The sequence below is a fragment of the Monodelphis domestica genome, chromosome 1, assembly GCF_027887165.1.
Source record: "Monodelphis domestica isolate mMonDom1 chromosome 1, mMonDom1.pri, whole genome shotgun sequence".
Classification (NCBI taxonomy): Eukaryota; Metazoa; Chordata; class Mammalia; order Didelphimorphia; family Didelphidae; genus Monodelphis; species Monodelphis domestica.
Genome location: NC_077227.1, coordinates 585,136,780 through 585,152,777, shown reverse-complemented (window position 1 = coordinate 585,152,777; position 15,998 = coordinate 585,136,780). Strand labels below are relative to the sequence as shown.

At 35.0% G+C, this 15,998-nt stretch overlaps 1 protein-coding gene across 4 annotated transcripts in view; it reads left to right on the top strand.

Annotated features, from left to right (window-relative positions):
* Nucleotides 1–15,998, top strand: part of ZMAT4 (zinc finger matrin-type 4) — a 564,854-nt gene that overhangs the window by 240,596 nt on the left and 308,260 nt on the right. For all 4 annotated transcript variants that reach the window (XR_008915557.1, XM_056813567.1, XM_056813568.1 and 1 more), the window contains exon 4: nucleotides 6,067–6,156. Coding sequence is in view for 3 of the 4 variants with exons in the window: in XM_056813567.1 (XP_056669545.1) it covers nucleotides 6,067–6,156 (90 nt within the window). In the remaining variant the exon portion in view is untranslated. The remainder of the gene's footprint in view (nucleotides 1–6,066; nucleotides 6,157–15,998) is intronic.

Below are 15,998 nucleotides of genomic sequence, written 5' to 3'. Positions count from 1 at the left end.
TGGCATTGAATAAATACATTATCTTAGGTAAAATTTTCATTTTTATTATACTGATTCAGCCCACCCGTGAGCAATAAATATTTTTCCAATTGTGTCGATCTTTCTTTATGAGCCTGAAAGTATTTTGTAGTTGTATTCATATAATCCCTGGTTTTGTCTTGGGAGGAAGAAATATTTTATATTGTCTGCAGCTATTTTAAATGGAATTTTTCTTTCTATCTCTTGTTTTTGGACTTTGATGATAGTATATAGAATTGATTTATGAAGATTTAGTTTATATCCAGAAACTTTGCTGAAGTTGTTAATTGTTTCAACTAGATTTTTAGTTGATTATAGCACTCTTTAGTGAAATTAATTCCCTTAGTAAATAGCAAATTTCCCATCTTTGGAAGTATTCAAGTGAAAACTGGATGCATACTTATCAGAGATACTGTATCAGATATTTCCTAGGTATCGATTAGTCTCAATAATTTTTTTACTTCCTGCTTAAAATATTCATTTTTCAAAAAATTCTTCATTATCATGGATAGTCTTTTGAGACAGGAGAGTAGAAAAAGCCAAGAAGAAATCTGAGTGACATAAAAATAAAATATAAAAATGAAAATCAGGTGATATGGATGAATATTTACAAAAATATAAATTGCCTAGACTAACAGAAGAAGAAATAGATTTCTTAAATAATCCCATATCAGAAAAAGAAATCCAACAGGCCATCAAAGAACTTCCTAAGAAAAAATCCCCAGGGCCTGACGGATTCAGCAGTGAATTCTATCAAACATTCAAAGAAAAGCTAACTCAAATACTATACAAACTATTTGACATAATAAGCAAAGAGGGAGTTCTACCAAACTCCTTTTATGACACAAACATGGTACTAATTCCAAAGCCAGGCAGGCCAAAAACAGAGAAAGAAAATTATAGACCAATCTCCCTAATGAATATAGATGCAAAAATCTTAAATAGGATACTAGCAAAAAGACTCCAGCAAGTGATTTAGAAGGGTCATCCACCATGATCAAGTAGAATTTATACCAGGGATGCAGGGCTGGTTCAATATTAGGAAAACTATCCACATAATTGACCACATCAACAAGCAAACCAACAAGAACCACATGATTATCTCAATAGATGCAGAAAAAGCCTTTGATAAAATAAAATATCCATTCCTACTAAAAACACTTAAAGCATTGGAATAGAAGGGTAGTTCCTAAAAATAATAAACAGTATATATCTAAAACCATCAACTAATATCATCTGCAATGGGGATAAACTAAATCCATTCCCATTAAGATCAGGAGTGAAACAAGGATGCCCATTATCACCTCTATTATTTGACATTGTATTAGAAACACTAGCAGTAGCAATTAGAGAAGAAAAAGAAATTGAAGGCATTAAAATAGGCAAGGAGGAGACCAAATTATCGCTCTTTGCAGATGACATGATGGTCTACTTAAAGAATCCTAGAGATTCAACCAAAAAGCTAATCAAAATAATCAACAACTTTAGCAAAGTTGCAGGATACAAAATAAACACACATAAGTCAGCAGCATGTCTATATAATTCCAACACAGCTCAGCAGCAAGAACTAGAAAGAGAAATCCCATTCAAAATTACCTTAGACAAAATAAAATACTTAGGAATCTATCTACCGAGACAAACACAGGATCTATATGAACACAACTACAAAACACTTTCCACACAACTAAAACTAGACTTGAACAATTGCAAGAACATTAACTGCTCATGGGTAGGATGAGCCAATATAATAAAAATGACCATCCTACCCAAACTCATCTATCTATTTAGTGCCATACCCATGGAACTTCCAAAATTTTTTTTTTTACTGATTTAGAAAAAAACCATAACAAAGTTCATTTGGAAGAACAAAAGATCAAGGATATCCAGAGAAATAATAAAAAAAATACAAAGGAAGGGGGTCTTGCAGTCCCAGATCTCAGACTATATTATAAAGCAGCGGTCATCAAAACAATTTGGTACTGGCTTAGAGAAAGAAAGGAGGATCAGTGGAATAGACTGGCGGCAAGCGACCTCAGCAAGACAGTATATGACAAACCCAAAGATCCCAGCTTTTGGGACAAAAATTCACTATTTCATAAAAACTGTTGGGAAAATTGGAGGACAGTGTGGGAAAGATTAGGTTTAGATCAACACCTCACACCCTACACCAAGATAAATTCAAAATGGGTGAATGACTTGAACATAAAGAAGGAAACTATAAGAAAATTAGGCAAACACAGAATAGTATACATGTCAGACCTTTGGGAAGGGAAAGACTTCAAAACCAAGCAAGAATTAGAAAGAGTTACAAAATGCAAAATAAATAATTTGGAATACATCAAATTAAAAAGGTTTTGTACAAATAAAACCAATGTAACCAAAATCAGAAGGGTAGCAACAAATTGGGAAACAATCTTCATAAAAACCTCTGACAAAGGTTTAATTACTCAAATTTCCAAAGAACTAAATCAATTGTACAAAAAAATCAAGCCATTCTCCAATTAACAAATGGGCAAGGGACATGAACAGGCAGTTCTCAGCCAAAGAAATCAAAACTATTAATAAGCACATGAAAAAGTGCTCTACGTCTCTTATAATCAGAGAAATGCAAATCAAAACAACTCTGAGGTATCACCTCACACCTAGCAGATTGGCTAACATGACAGCTATGGAAAGTAATGAATGCTGGAGGGGATGTGGCAAAGTGGAGACACTAATTCATTGCTGGTGGAGTTGTGAATTGATCCAGCCATTCTGGAGGGCAATTTGGAACTATGCCCAAATGGTGATAAAAGACTGTCTGCCCTTTGATCCAGCCATAGCACTGCTGGGTTTGTACCCCAAAGAGATAATAAGGAAAAAGACTTGTACAAGAATATTCATAGCTGCACTCTTTGTGGTGGCCAAAAATTGGAAAACGAGGGGATGCCCTTCAATTGAGGAATGGCTGAACAAATTGTGGTATATGTTGGTGATGGAATACTATTGTGCTAAAAGGAATAATAAAGTAGAGGAATTCCATGGAGACTGGAACAACCTCCAGGAAGTGAAGCAGAGCGAAAGGAGCAGAACCAGGAAAACATTGTACACAGAGACTGATTCATTGTGGTACAATCGAAGGTGATGGACTTCTCCATTAGTGGCAATGCAATGTCCCTGAACAATCTGCAGGGATTTAAAAAATACTATCCACAAGCAGAGGATAAAACCAATGAAAAGCAACTGCTTGACTACAGGGGTTGAGGGGATATGACTGAGGAGAGACTCTAAATGAACAGTCTTAATGCAAATACCAACAACAGGGAAATGGGTTCGAGTCAAGAACACGTGATAACCAGTGGAATGGTGCATTGGCTATGGGACAGAGAAAGGTGGTGGGAGGGGGGGGAGGGGAGGAAAAGAAAATGATCTTTGTTTCCAGTGAATAATGTTTGGAAATGACCAAATAAAATAATGTTTAAAATTAAAAAAATAAAAAATAAAAAAAAATGAAAATCTAGCATTTCAAACATTGGGTTTCTTGAAAAGGGAATTCTGGCTACTGTAAGTTGGAATCACTGAATTTTGAAACCCTTTCTATATACATATATGCAGAGTCATGAAGTGGAAATCTTTGAGTATTTTCAGGACATAGTTTTAAAAGACCCTGGTTTTTAAAATTTGAGTGAGCATCCCTTCTTACATAGCATCTCCTCTCCTGAATGGTTCCTTTAAGGAATGGGGGTTGTATCAGCACCTGCTAGAGAGGTCTCCACACACAGCCAAAATGGTCGCCAATATAATTTCCTTATAAAAAGCATAAGTTTCCTTTAATGTGAGCCAGAAGGACAGAAAATAGCTCAGGACTTGTGACTCATTTTACATACTGTTTTAGTGTAGGGTGAAGAGTACTAGATTGAAAAGGTGACCTGGACTGAAGTCTTAGTTCTATGGCTGACTAGCTCTGTGAGCTTGAGCAAATCTCTGGGCCTTAGTGTGAAATGAAAGTGGTGAAGTAGATAGTCTCTATGGTCTCTTCCAAGATTTCAATTCTAGAAAATTCCTGTAGTTACTGAAGTCTCAGTTTACACAAATGAAATTCTGATGAAACCCATCCTTTATGAGTTTTATCCTTTAACAGTTGGGAGTCTTGATCATAAGATCACAGATTGAGAGTTGAAGGGATCCTGGTGCCATTAAGTTCAGTCACCCTCATTTTGTAATGAGTAATCTGAGACCCTGAGAAGTAAAATTACTTTTCATCATCGCACAGATAGTACATGATAGTGGCAGGAATCAAACCTTGTTCCTCTGACTTTAAAACCAGTGGTTTGGGGTTTGTTTTTTTGTTTTTGGGTATTTATGTCAAACTTTCTTGGGTTTGTTTCCATGGATAGATTAAATTATATTTTTTTCCTGGGTATAACCTTGTAAAAACAGCATTTTTTCATTGTTTCTCCTCAGAGGAAAAAGATGCAGATCAGTGTGGCAACTGGGACTATGCTGGCCTTATGGCTGGCTCTTAGAGAAAGTGGCTGTAGTGCTTTCTCAAGTCAAATTCTGTAGGATGTTCCCTCCTAAATGGACAGAGTGCTAGACTTGGAATCAGTAGACCTAGGTTTGACTCCCATCTCTGACACTATTAAACCATATAACTTCTTTGAGCCTCATTTAGCTCACCTAATAATTAGTTACTGTGGTTTTTAGTAAGCTCAGGTAAGATAATGTATGTATCTTCACAAAGTAGAAAGCAGTATATAAATTTTAATGATTATTATTAGAGAGAGACAGGCTTGAGCTAAAGAGGTTGTACAGAGGTAATAAGTAATCTAGGGTCACACGCCTCCTTGACTGCATCTTGTCTACCTATCAAAAGTTGCATTCTCTCATTGCATCATATTGAATCTCAATGCCTTGCTACTGAAGACAAATAAAAATAAAAATAAGTTACTTCTTTTGTAGGGCTTTAATATTTAGAAAACATTTTCCTTCCAACAAATATATAGGTTTCTTAGTGCAAGAAATGTTATTTTTTAATACTAGATGAGATGCTTAGAAGAGCAGTGACTTGCCCAAGAACATGGAACTGATGTTAAAATTGGATTTCAAACACCAATCTCTTGATTTCATGTCCAGTGTTCTTTCTACCATAAGAGCTCAGAGGGAGGAGTATCTTACATAAGAAGGTGACCCCTAAAAGACAGCTCCCAAGTTGAAAGAGCCACCATAATTTGGGGGACAGAATTTTGCCAGAGTTGGTCATTTTTTTTAGCATTTAGTAATTCATTATATGATTCAAAGCAGATTAATTATTGATCTCCTCCCCCTATTTCCAGGCTTTTCTTCTCCAGGGGGAAAAATCCCAGTTGCTCTTAAATTGCCAAATTTTCTGTTTTCTGAATCAAGTTATCTTATTTGTGTGATTCTAAGTCATTTAACCTCTCACAGCTTCATTATTTTTTCTTAATATACTCTCAATACTACCCACCTCATCATATTATTAATATAACATTTTAATAATAACTTTAATAAATAGTTATTAAATGCCTTTATTTGTGCCAAGCATTCTGCTATTCACTAATAATAATAATAACTGGCATTTATATAGCACCTTAACATTTGCTAAGTGCTTTACAAATACCATTTCATTTTATCCCCACAATAGTCTTAGAAGGTATGTGCTGTTAATATGCCCATTTTACAAATAAGAAAATTGAGTCTCATTCTAGGTCCAGGTCTGCTGTGTCACTCAGGTTGAGACAGTCTATGGAGGGGAAAAGTACTTCATAAGAAATAAAAATGATCTGTGATGCGAAATTATAGTGGATTTTAGAAGACATCTAGTTCAACCCCTTGATTTTCTAGATAAAGACACTGAGGCCAAAAGTGATTCAGTGTTTGTTTGTTTTTTCAAGGGCACAGAAGTAGCTAATAGTAGACTCAGGGCATGTATTTATATTCTCTGACTCCAAATCCTGTACTCTTTACATTTCACTAGTATTTTTGTTCTCATCTTGTCATGTTACAAAACCTCTTTTTACCCATTGTATGCTTTCAATTTTCTTTCAGAGTCGAAAACATGCAAGCAAAGTCCGACTTTATTACATGCTCCACCCTGTAGATGGTGGGTGTCCAGCCAAAAAGCTGAGATCAGAAAACGTGAGTATATAATGCACCCATAAGGTTACCTTTGCTGATTTACCATAACATTCTCGAAGTCATTTTAGTGCCAGTAATGTTTTAAATCATCATCTTAACTGAAGGCCATGAAAAGATTAGTCAAAATGTTAAAGTAAGTAGGAATACTTTTCAGTTACCATAATAGAGAACATTTCACATGTATGTAGATTTTTTTTCTTGTCATTTTTTCCTGCCAAAGCACATTCTGGGTTTGGAGAGATGGGTAGAATTTAGCTAAAATAGAGTCCTTGCTCTTGTAGGGCTTACATACTAATAAACAGGAACAACTGAGACTTTGTGATGAATTGACCCTGGAAGCACTGGAGAGAAAAGATAGTGTGGCCAGGAAGCGATCATGAGCCTAGAGAAGGTTGGAAACTCAGAATGGGTTAAAATACAGTCAAGATACAAAGGAAAAGATAAGTAGGGGAAAACTAAAAAGCTCCTCAGTATTTCTACGTCTTTCAAAATTGTGTCTTTAAAATATTACTTTATAAATTGTTCTCTTGGTTCTGCAACCCTATACTTTATATCAGTTCATACAAGTCTTCACAGGTTTCTCTGAAACAATCTCCATCTCATCATTTCTTACAGCATAATGGTAATTGTATCACATTCACAAGCCATAACTTGTTCACCCATTCCTTGGTTGATAAGCACCTCTTCAATTTCCAATTCTTCAATTTCCAATTCTTTGCCACCACAAAAAACTGCTATATACACTTTAGAGTATAAGCTTATAAGTAGTCCCAGTGGATCAAAGAATATGTAAATGTCAATTGCTTTTTTAGGCAATATTAAAATGCTTTCCATTATGGCTGGACTAGCTCACAACTCCACCGAAATATTGGTCACTATATGTTTTCATAGTCCCACTGGTACTTATTATTTTCTTTTTTTTTTGTCAACTTTGTCATCTTAAGGGTGTGAGATAGTTCCTCAGAATTGTTTTAATTTGTATTTCTCCATTTTAGTGATTTAGAACAGTTTTTTTATTTAGCTATTAGCTTGGATTTCTTCCTCTGAAAACTGCATCTTAATATACTTTCACCATTTATCTAATGGGGAATGGATTATAATTGGGAATTGATATAAATTTGAATCAATTCTCTATCATCAGAAATGAGACTGCTAGAGAAACTCGTTATAAAGATTATTTTTCTTATTTAACTGGCTTTCATTTAATTTTAGCTGCATAGCTTTTATTTCTACAAAATCTTTATATTTTTATGTAATCAAAATTGTTTATTTTATCTACTATGCCCACTTTTATCTTTCATTTGAGCATGAGCTTTCCCTCTTATCCATAGATCTTACGTGAAACTTCTTCCTTGCTTCTCTAATTTGTTTATGATGGTATCCTTTGTGTCTAAACCAAGTAACCATTTGGAAATTATCTTGGTAGAGTGTATATGGCTTATGGTGTGAGATGTTAAACTATACCTACTTTCTGCCAGATGGCTTCCAAGTTTCCCCAACAGTTTTTGTTGAATAGTGAGTTCTTGCCTCAGTAGGTGGGATCTTTGGTTTTATAATTCAGTTGCTAAGTTCATTTGCATCTGTAGGTTGAATATCTACATGCCTTATCTATCAGAATTTCTGTTTCTTAAACAGTTCCAAATTGTTTTGTTTGCAGCTAGGCATATATAGACTCCCAAGTATTTTCTATTTTCCATAGTTATTTTAAATTGAATTTCTCTTTCTAGCCTTCTCCCTGGATTTTGTTGGTAATATGCAGAAGTACTAGTGATTTATGTGTGTTTATTTTATATTCTGCAACTTCACTAAAGTTTTAAATTATTTCATTGAGATAATTGTAAAATGTTTTGCAAAGCTTAAATAACACTATAAGTGTTAGCTGATATCATTTCAATTAGATTTTTAGTTGGCTCTCTAGAGCTCTCTAAGTCATCACATTGTCTAAAAATGAGAGATAATTTTGTTTCTTCTTTGACTATGCTCATTCCCTCTATTTCCTTTTCTTGTCTTATTACTAAAATTAGCATTCATAGTACTGTATAAAATAGCAATGGCAATCAATAATGGACATCTTTGCTTTATAGCTGTTCCTATTAGAATGGCCTCTAGATACTCATCATTTTACAGATAATGTTGAGTGTTGGATTTAGATATATACTACTTATCAAATTAAGAAAAGATCTTATGCTTTCTAGCTTTTTAAAAAACAATAATGCATGTTATATCTTGTCAAAAATTTTTTTGGATATTCATTGATATAATGATATGTTGTTCTTGTTAATAATAATGTTAATTTTGTCTATAGTTTAACAAATATTGAAATAATCCTAGAGTACTTGATAATATTTTGATTCATTTTTAAATCAATATTCCTAAGGGAAATGGGTCATAGTTTTCTCTATTTGATCCTCTATGGTTTAGGTATTAAGTTCATATTTGTATCATGGAAGGAATTTGTTGAAACCTTTTAATTTCCTTTTTTCCCAAGGAGGTTTTGTAATATTGAAATTATTTTTTAAATGTTAAACAGAATTTGTTTATAAATTGATTTGATAATGAACTTTTTTCTTTGGGCATTTGTTTATGGCTTGTTCAATTATTGTTTTTTCTGAAATCTATGCACAATCTCAGTATTTCATCAGTTTCTGAGCACTGAAATGCTCCATGTGTCACACTGCTGGCTAGTTCTTATCCCCACAGTGTGTTTATAGCCTGCTCAGTTTCCCCATGTCTGTTGTTGGAAATATGATTTTCCAATTATGATTGGTGCATTATCTAGATCTTTCTTGAGGAATTGTGTTGGAGAGTCCAGCTATACTTCTTGATATTCTGTAATATTCTCTCTGATCTCCCTCATTAGACATTTCAAACTAAATGTCCCATAGGTATTTTAAAATTAGCATGTTGAAAAGAAAACTCATCTTTCTTCCCTAACCTCCTCTCTTCTAGACTTCTTTTTTTTAATGCTTTTTTCTAAGGCACAGCCATTTTTTGGGTTGATCATATTTGTAACCTTGTTGTTATCAGCTCTTCTTTCTCCTTCATTCCAAATATTCTATTAGTTACTAAATCTATAACCCCTCTTTCTAGTCACTTTAATACCTCCTTAGTTCAGACTCCAGGTGTAACTCACCTAGTTTAATACAAAAGAATCTTAATTGATCTCCCTGACTCAAATACCTCCTCTTTGTAATTCATGTTCCACAGAGTTGCCAAAGTGATTTTTCTTAGATGCAGATCTTGATCATGCAGCTCTCTGCCTCAAGAAACTGGTGTCCCTCCCAATTATTTCTACAATAAAAGAAAAGTTGTTTTGTTTAGCTTTTAAAAATGTGAGTCCAACAAGAATTTCCATCCTCATTTGATCTATCCAAACTTTTCTTCCTTTTGTTCCTCACACATTATACTCCATGTTCCATTTCTTACCACCATTCCTTTGTTTTGGTCATTCCTGAGATGCAGAATGTATTTCCTCCTTGCCTTAATCTTGTAGAATATCCCTTCCACCAATATGCAGCTCAAATACCATTTTTGCATGAAAGTTTCCTGATACCTTCCAACTATAAACACCACCTCTCCCAAACTTCTTTATGTTTAAATACTTTATGTTTATTCTGTATGTACTTATATATGTGCTGATTGTCTTCCCTATTAGAATGTAATATCCTTCAGAGTGGGAATCATTTCCCTTTTGTCTTTGTACTCCCAATCCTGGAATATAGTAGGCACTTATTAAATGCTTATTAGTAGATAGGGTATACAATGCAATACTTGGGTTACCTAATCTCACAAGAGTCATCATGAAAAAAATGCTGTATAATCCTTAAAGCTATATAATTGTGAGTTAGTTATTTAATAGTTGCCATATCTCTTTATGGAGATCTCTAGGAGGTTTAAACTGTACAACCTCCTTTGAGAATCCTTTAGAGTGTTTTATCATTTGGAAAGTCAAAAATAAAAGGGTTTGTGGCCTTTCAGCAAGTGGCCTTTTGAAAATAGATTTTTTTTAACAGTAATTGACTTAATATCATGGAAATTGCTCTTGGATTTTAAATCTAGGACTAGATGTGAAGATTAAAAGTTTCACAGGAAGGACAAAGGCCAAGGCTGGTGAGAGGAAAGAAAACCTTTTAATAAGAGAGACATTTAAAGAAATTTCAATTGTTTAGAGAATACAAACTTTTAGCTCTCTTTAACTATTTGAAGTGTTTTCTCATGAAAAAAGGTCTAGAAGTGTTCTACTTATGTCCATAGAACAATAACAAGTCTAATAGATAGAAGTTGCAAAGAACCACTTAAATATGACAAAAGAAAAAAAAAATTCCTAGCAATTAAAATGTCCAAGGTGTGATGCTGCCTGTCTATAATTTTATATGGTATGAATACTACCTGTCTCATTCATCCTATCTAGTTTTCTGGCAAAAAAACAAAAACATAGTCCTAGGTATTTCTTAATATCTTTTATTTTCATATCACTTTGATTTCCACTATATCTCTCTCATTCCATAAACCCAGAGAATTATTTCTTATAACAAAAATGATTTTTTAAAAGTAAGAGGAAAAAGAAAAAATCTATGAAATCAATGAATGCATTGAAAAAGTCTGAAATTATAGATAATATTTCACATTCATAGAACCTAGAAGAGGAGGGGGGATGGGGAGAAAAGAAGAAAGGAAGGAAGGGAAGAGGGAAGGAAGGAAGAAAGGAAAAATCCATTAGATGCTTCCCTTTTGATATGCAATGTATTAAGCACATGGATCCCAAATAATAAGCAAAAAGAAAGGCAGTCCTTGCTGTCAAAGAGCTTATATTCTAATGGGGGGAGGGGTAAAACAATCCACAAAAAACGAGCTTGGGGGAAAGAGGGGAGGGAAGAATGAAGACAAGAAGATGCCTAACAAGTAGCCCAAGTTCTGAAGTTCAGAGAAAATTATGAATAGAATCAGGAAGAGGGGCAGGGAAATATTTATTTCATGTTTAAGACCAGTCTTATTCATTATACTTTTAGATATTCAATTTTGATTGTTTCATGTTCTATTATTCTTTCCATTTACCTTGTTTTAATCACTATGTATTTTGTTTTTTCCTGGTGATGTTTACTTCACTTTGTGTCAATTGATGTGAGTCTTTTAATGCTTCTTTTCATGTTCATCATTTCCTAGAGCATGGTAAGTATTACATTATCTTCACATACCACCATGTTTTTTTAGCCATTTCCCATTTTATTGGCATCTACTATGCTTCCTGTTCTTTGCTACCATGAAAAAAGTCCTGCTATAAATATTTTGGTTTACATAGAATCTTTCTTTTTGACAATGACCTCCTTGGGATGTATATCTACTAGTGGAATCTTTCAGTCAAAGTGCATGTCACTTTAATTACTTTTTTTTTGCATAATTCAACATTACTTTCAAGAATGGTGGTGAGAATTTACCAGTTCTTAGTTCCACAAACAATCTATTTTTATGCCTATCTTTTCATTGGTATTGGTCATCCTTGCCAATTTCCTGAATGTGTAGTGAAACTTCAGAGTTGTTTTGATTTCAAAATTCTCATTATTGGAGATTTGGAGTAATCTTTAATATGATTTTTACTAGTTGGTAAATCTTCATAGCTCTTTTCATATCATTTATCACTTTTCTAATGAGGAATGGTTTTACGATATAGACATATAGACATAGATATAGATATAGATATAGATATAGATATAGACAATAAAGATATTTCTCTATTGGTAACTATCTATTAGGTATCTCTATTTCACATCTCAAAATCTTTCCAGAAGTATTTGATGGAAATATTTTCCTGCATTAATTTTTTGTGGGTTTATTTCTTATCAAACATCTGTTACACATAGGACCCCAGGCATTCCAATGCCATCAGCTATGCTGAAGGGATATTGTTGGTAAAGTGGTTCTTCACTTTTGCTTTATTACTTTCTATTTCTTCCTCTCTTTTTTCTATCTTTATCTCTGCCCTTTTGCTTATTTTTCTGTCATCTTTTCTTTCTGTTTTTCTCCTTTCCTGACCTCCACTCTTGATTGCTATTTTACACTTCTGGCTCTTGTTCCCTTTTGCCACATTTCTCACCATTTTCTGAATACTTTATGACTATCTTTTGTGTTTTCCTTCAAAGACTTTCTTCACTGCATTTCTAGTTGACTCAATTTATTCCATAAGGAATTAAAATAAGGATTAGACTAAATATTTGAGAATTCTAAGATAATACTGTAGTCGCTGGTTTAAAAATAATATTATAGCTCAAATCAAATTGACTTTCAGTAACTTCATTTACAAAGAGGTAGAAAAGGGTGAAAGTAGAGAAATGTAAAAGAGGGTAGAGCAAGAAATCTAGCCTATCACCCTAAATATTGCTCCAGTCCCAGGGTCAGTTCTGGAGGGCTTCTTAATTCTCAGCTAGAGGATCCAGTAGTGAATATTAAACAGGGGTTCCACCCATGTGGCAACCTCCAAGAGGGGAAGGCCTCTATGGAGCTAATCTCTTCAGAAGCAAGGAAAGGAGAGTCAACTTCTCACTCACCCAAGCAAAGCTCCAATGGATAAGACTCAGGAGCATTTTCATCAGATGCAGTCTAAGAACCAGAGTCCCACGTCGAAGTCTCAAGTCATAGCTCCAAGCTGCAATCTCAGTCCAAGATCCTCTAAACCTCAGATTCAGGCCAAAGACCTATGAGTCAGGAAATTCAGGACTTTTATAGTCCTTTTCCCACATCACTTCCTATCCCATCATCCACTTTATAGGAGGCAATTGCAGTCTTTAAAATTGTTTAGCACTTCTTAGAGGGTGGTGTGAATTTCAAAACTACTCAACCCTGTTCAAACCATTCTTTAGAGGATGGGATTTGGCTATTTCCTGATCAATAATAATAGAGATAATTGGAATGACAGAATCAGGTCTTGGAAACTACAATCTCCACCCTACTCAGGGTAACAGGATTTAGGAAGGGCTGCAGCAAAGCTCAAGATTTAATTATTTGAGAATATGACCTTCAACAGACATGTGCAAAGGGGACAGACCTCTGGGCGGTCCTGGGTTAAGCTAGAGCCACCATTGGCACAGGGGAGACACAGGAAGTGAGGTAGAGGACAGCTGAGGAATCTGGGGACTTCCTGTGTGGAGGAGAGGAGGTTGTTGGAGCCTGGTGCTTGGAGTGGAGGCCCTCAGCCTATTTCTCCATTTTGGTCATGTGAGTGATAGGGACTGATCTTTTTTCTTTGCCTATGCTATCCAGGGCTTTGGGCCTTTGGCCCAGCCTAAGCAGAGTTGGTATTTAAGCCCTATTCCCTTCTCTCCCTCCCCCCCCCTCTTTCCCTCTAATACTTTTCTTCCTCCTGTTTGTAATTAAAACTCCATAAAAGGTTGACTTCTGACTTGAGTTTTCATTTAGGAATTACATAGCTGAATTCCTTGGCGACCTTAAATTAATATATATCAGTCTTTTAAAGTGATTTCTATATCACAGTGGTCAGTCACTTCTGGAGTTGCCACCCACTTTAGTAAGTGGCATGCAGACTGCCCCTACTTAGTGTTAAAGTATGGGTGTTTTTAGTTTTTGTTGATTAATTTAAAAATAAGCAAAGGGGAGAGTTAATCCTATCTTCGCAATTCTCAGACCATAAGGGAAAACTAAAAAGGGTATAAATATTTTATATTCCATTGCCAAACAGGAATGTTAGTTCTCAAGAGATGATTATAAACATAGAAGAAGACATTTTCAGAGCTGGGAGATATCTTAAGGGTCTTTTAGTAATACCCACACACCCATATCATTTTACTTATAAGACAGGTGTATTTATGTCACCAACCTCTAAACCTTTTCCCTTTTGTTCTGGTTCAAACATCTAACCAACCTACAATAATGGTAAAAGTTTGATAAGTAAACTGGAAAATCCAAGTATTTAAATAAATTGGCCAAGTTGACATTGCCCATTAGTAGACTTTACAAAGTTCCTGAAAAATTTACTTTGTTTTTTAATATATCCAAAAGTACCCTTGAAATAAAGAGGGAGGATCTATTGCTATTACTCAAGGAACCAAGAAAAAGGCCTTCTTTCTTTGTCTGTCAGTTATTTATTTTACTTATATACTGCATTGAAATTTTGACCTCCGGTATTTCTCAGTTCTCTTTAGTATCATCAAAACTAAGGTATGGTTCACTTCTTAATGCCTTTTGTTTTCAGTTGCTTAAGTCAGTTGGTAATGCAATGTGATATAATACTTTGTGGATGTCAGCATAAACTGTTACTCTGGAGTCTGGTGCTTCATTGAAAAGTAATTAATCTCAGCATCAGCAAAGTGGCTAGATACAAGAAGTCCTGGGTTCAAGTGTGGCCTCAGACACTTCCGAGCTTTGTGAACCTAGTCAAGTAATTTAACCCCCATTGCCTAGCTCTTACTCTTTTCTGCCTTGGAATCAATACATAGTATTAATTCTAAAATGGAAGATAAGGTTTTTTTTTTTTTAAAGGAAAGCAATCAATTTCAATTCTATAGTGTTACTCTACTGATCTCTTTCTCTCAATGTAACTATTCAATATACTCATTTATTTGGCACTTAGCATAAACCCAGCACTGGATCAGATGCTTCATCATACTACTGAAGTAGGGTTAGCTCTTCTCCTTAGGGTATAATAATATATCTGGGGAGAGAACACTAGTGGACACAGGACAATTGTTATTGACAAGAAATTGAGAAGGATTTGAAAGAAGGGACAGCTCCCTCTGAGCTAGTCAAGATAGGAATTATTCAAACAAAATTAGAAGGGACCTTAGATATCTTTTGAAGCCTGATTTTCCTCTGTCAGCTTTTGATTCTCCTTTTTCAATTGGTTCATTTCTTCTTGCATTACTTTCAATTATTCTTGCATCACTTTTCCTTTCTCCATGCATCACTTTTATTTTCTTTCCCACTTTTTCTTTGTCTCTCTTTATGGCTCTTGAAGTCCTTTTTGAGTTCTTCCAGAGTCTGTGTCCAATCCATATTTTTCTTTTGGATTTTGGATATGTTTCCTATGCTTTCACTATCCCTTTCTGTGTCTGCATCTTGCTCTTTGTCTTCATAAAAAATTCTTTATTGTTAGGTGATCCCCCCCCCCCTCATTTTTCCTTTTAATTATAGGTAGGCATGGAGGGGATGATATAATGGTCTGATGGCTCAGAGTTCTGAGAGTCCTCTTCAAGCCCTTGCTGATTCAGTTGATCCTTGAGATGATGATAGCTTAAAGACATGCCTCAGACTTAGGTGCAAGCTTTTGATTTAGTCTCATCTTTAATCAGCTCAGGGGTTGATCAAATTCTAGCCTCAGACTTAGTCTCAAGTTTTTGGCTTCACTGTGTACTTGATCCAATCAGGCACACCTTTGATTGTCCTGTCTTGGAGCTCCTCCCTGAGATTAAATCAAAAAGATTAATATGGAGTGCTTAGTACTCTCATCTACTCCAAGGTGTAAATTAAGTCCTTGTCTCAAGTTCAGACTAGAATTCCCTGGACTGGGGCCCAGAACTTCTCCACAAGTTTGAAATTTCAAGGGGTATGGTTTGGCTTGTACCTTTATTTGCTCAGTCAGGATTTCAGGGTCTGGATGTTGGTTCAGGCATAGCTTCCCAAGCCTCGGATAGCAGATGTGGGATGTGTCTTGGGGAGAGCTGGTGCTCTTGATTTTTTCTTCTCTCCTTGCTACAGCTTCTTGCTGGGTCTTCTCTCTTCTCACCTCAGTGCTCCAGATATTTGTTGCCTACCTTTTGAGTTTTTCTTTTCTTGAATGTTGTTTCACTCTGACTCCTTGTTGGTTCTTTCACTCCTGTATTTGTTTTGTGGTG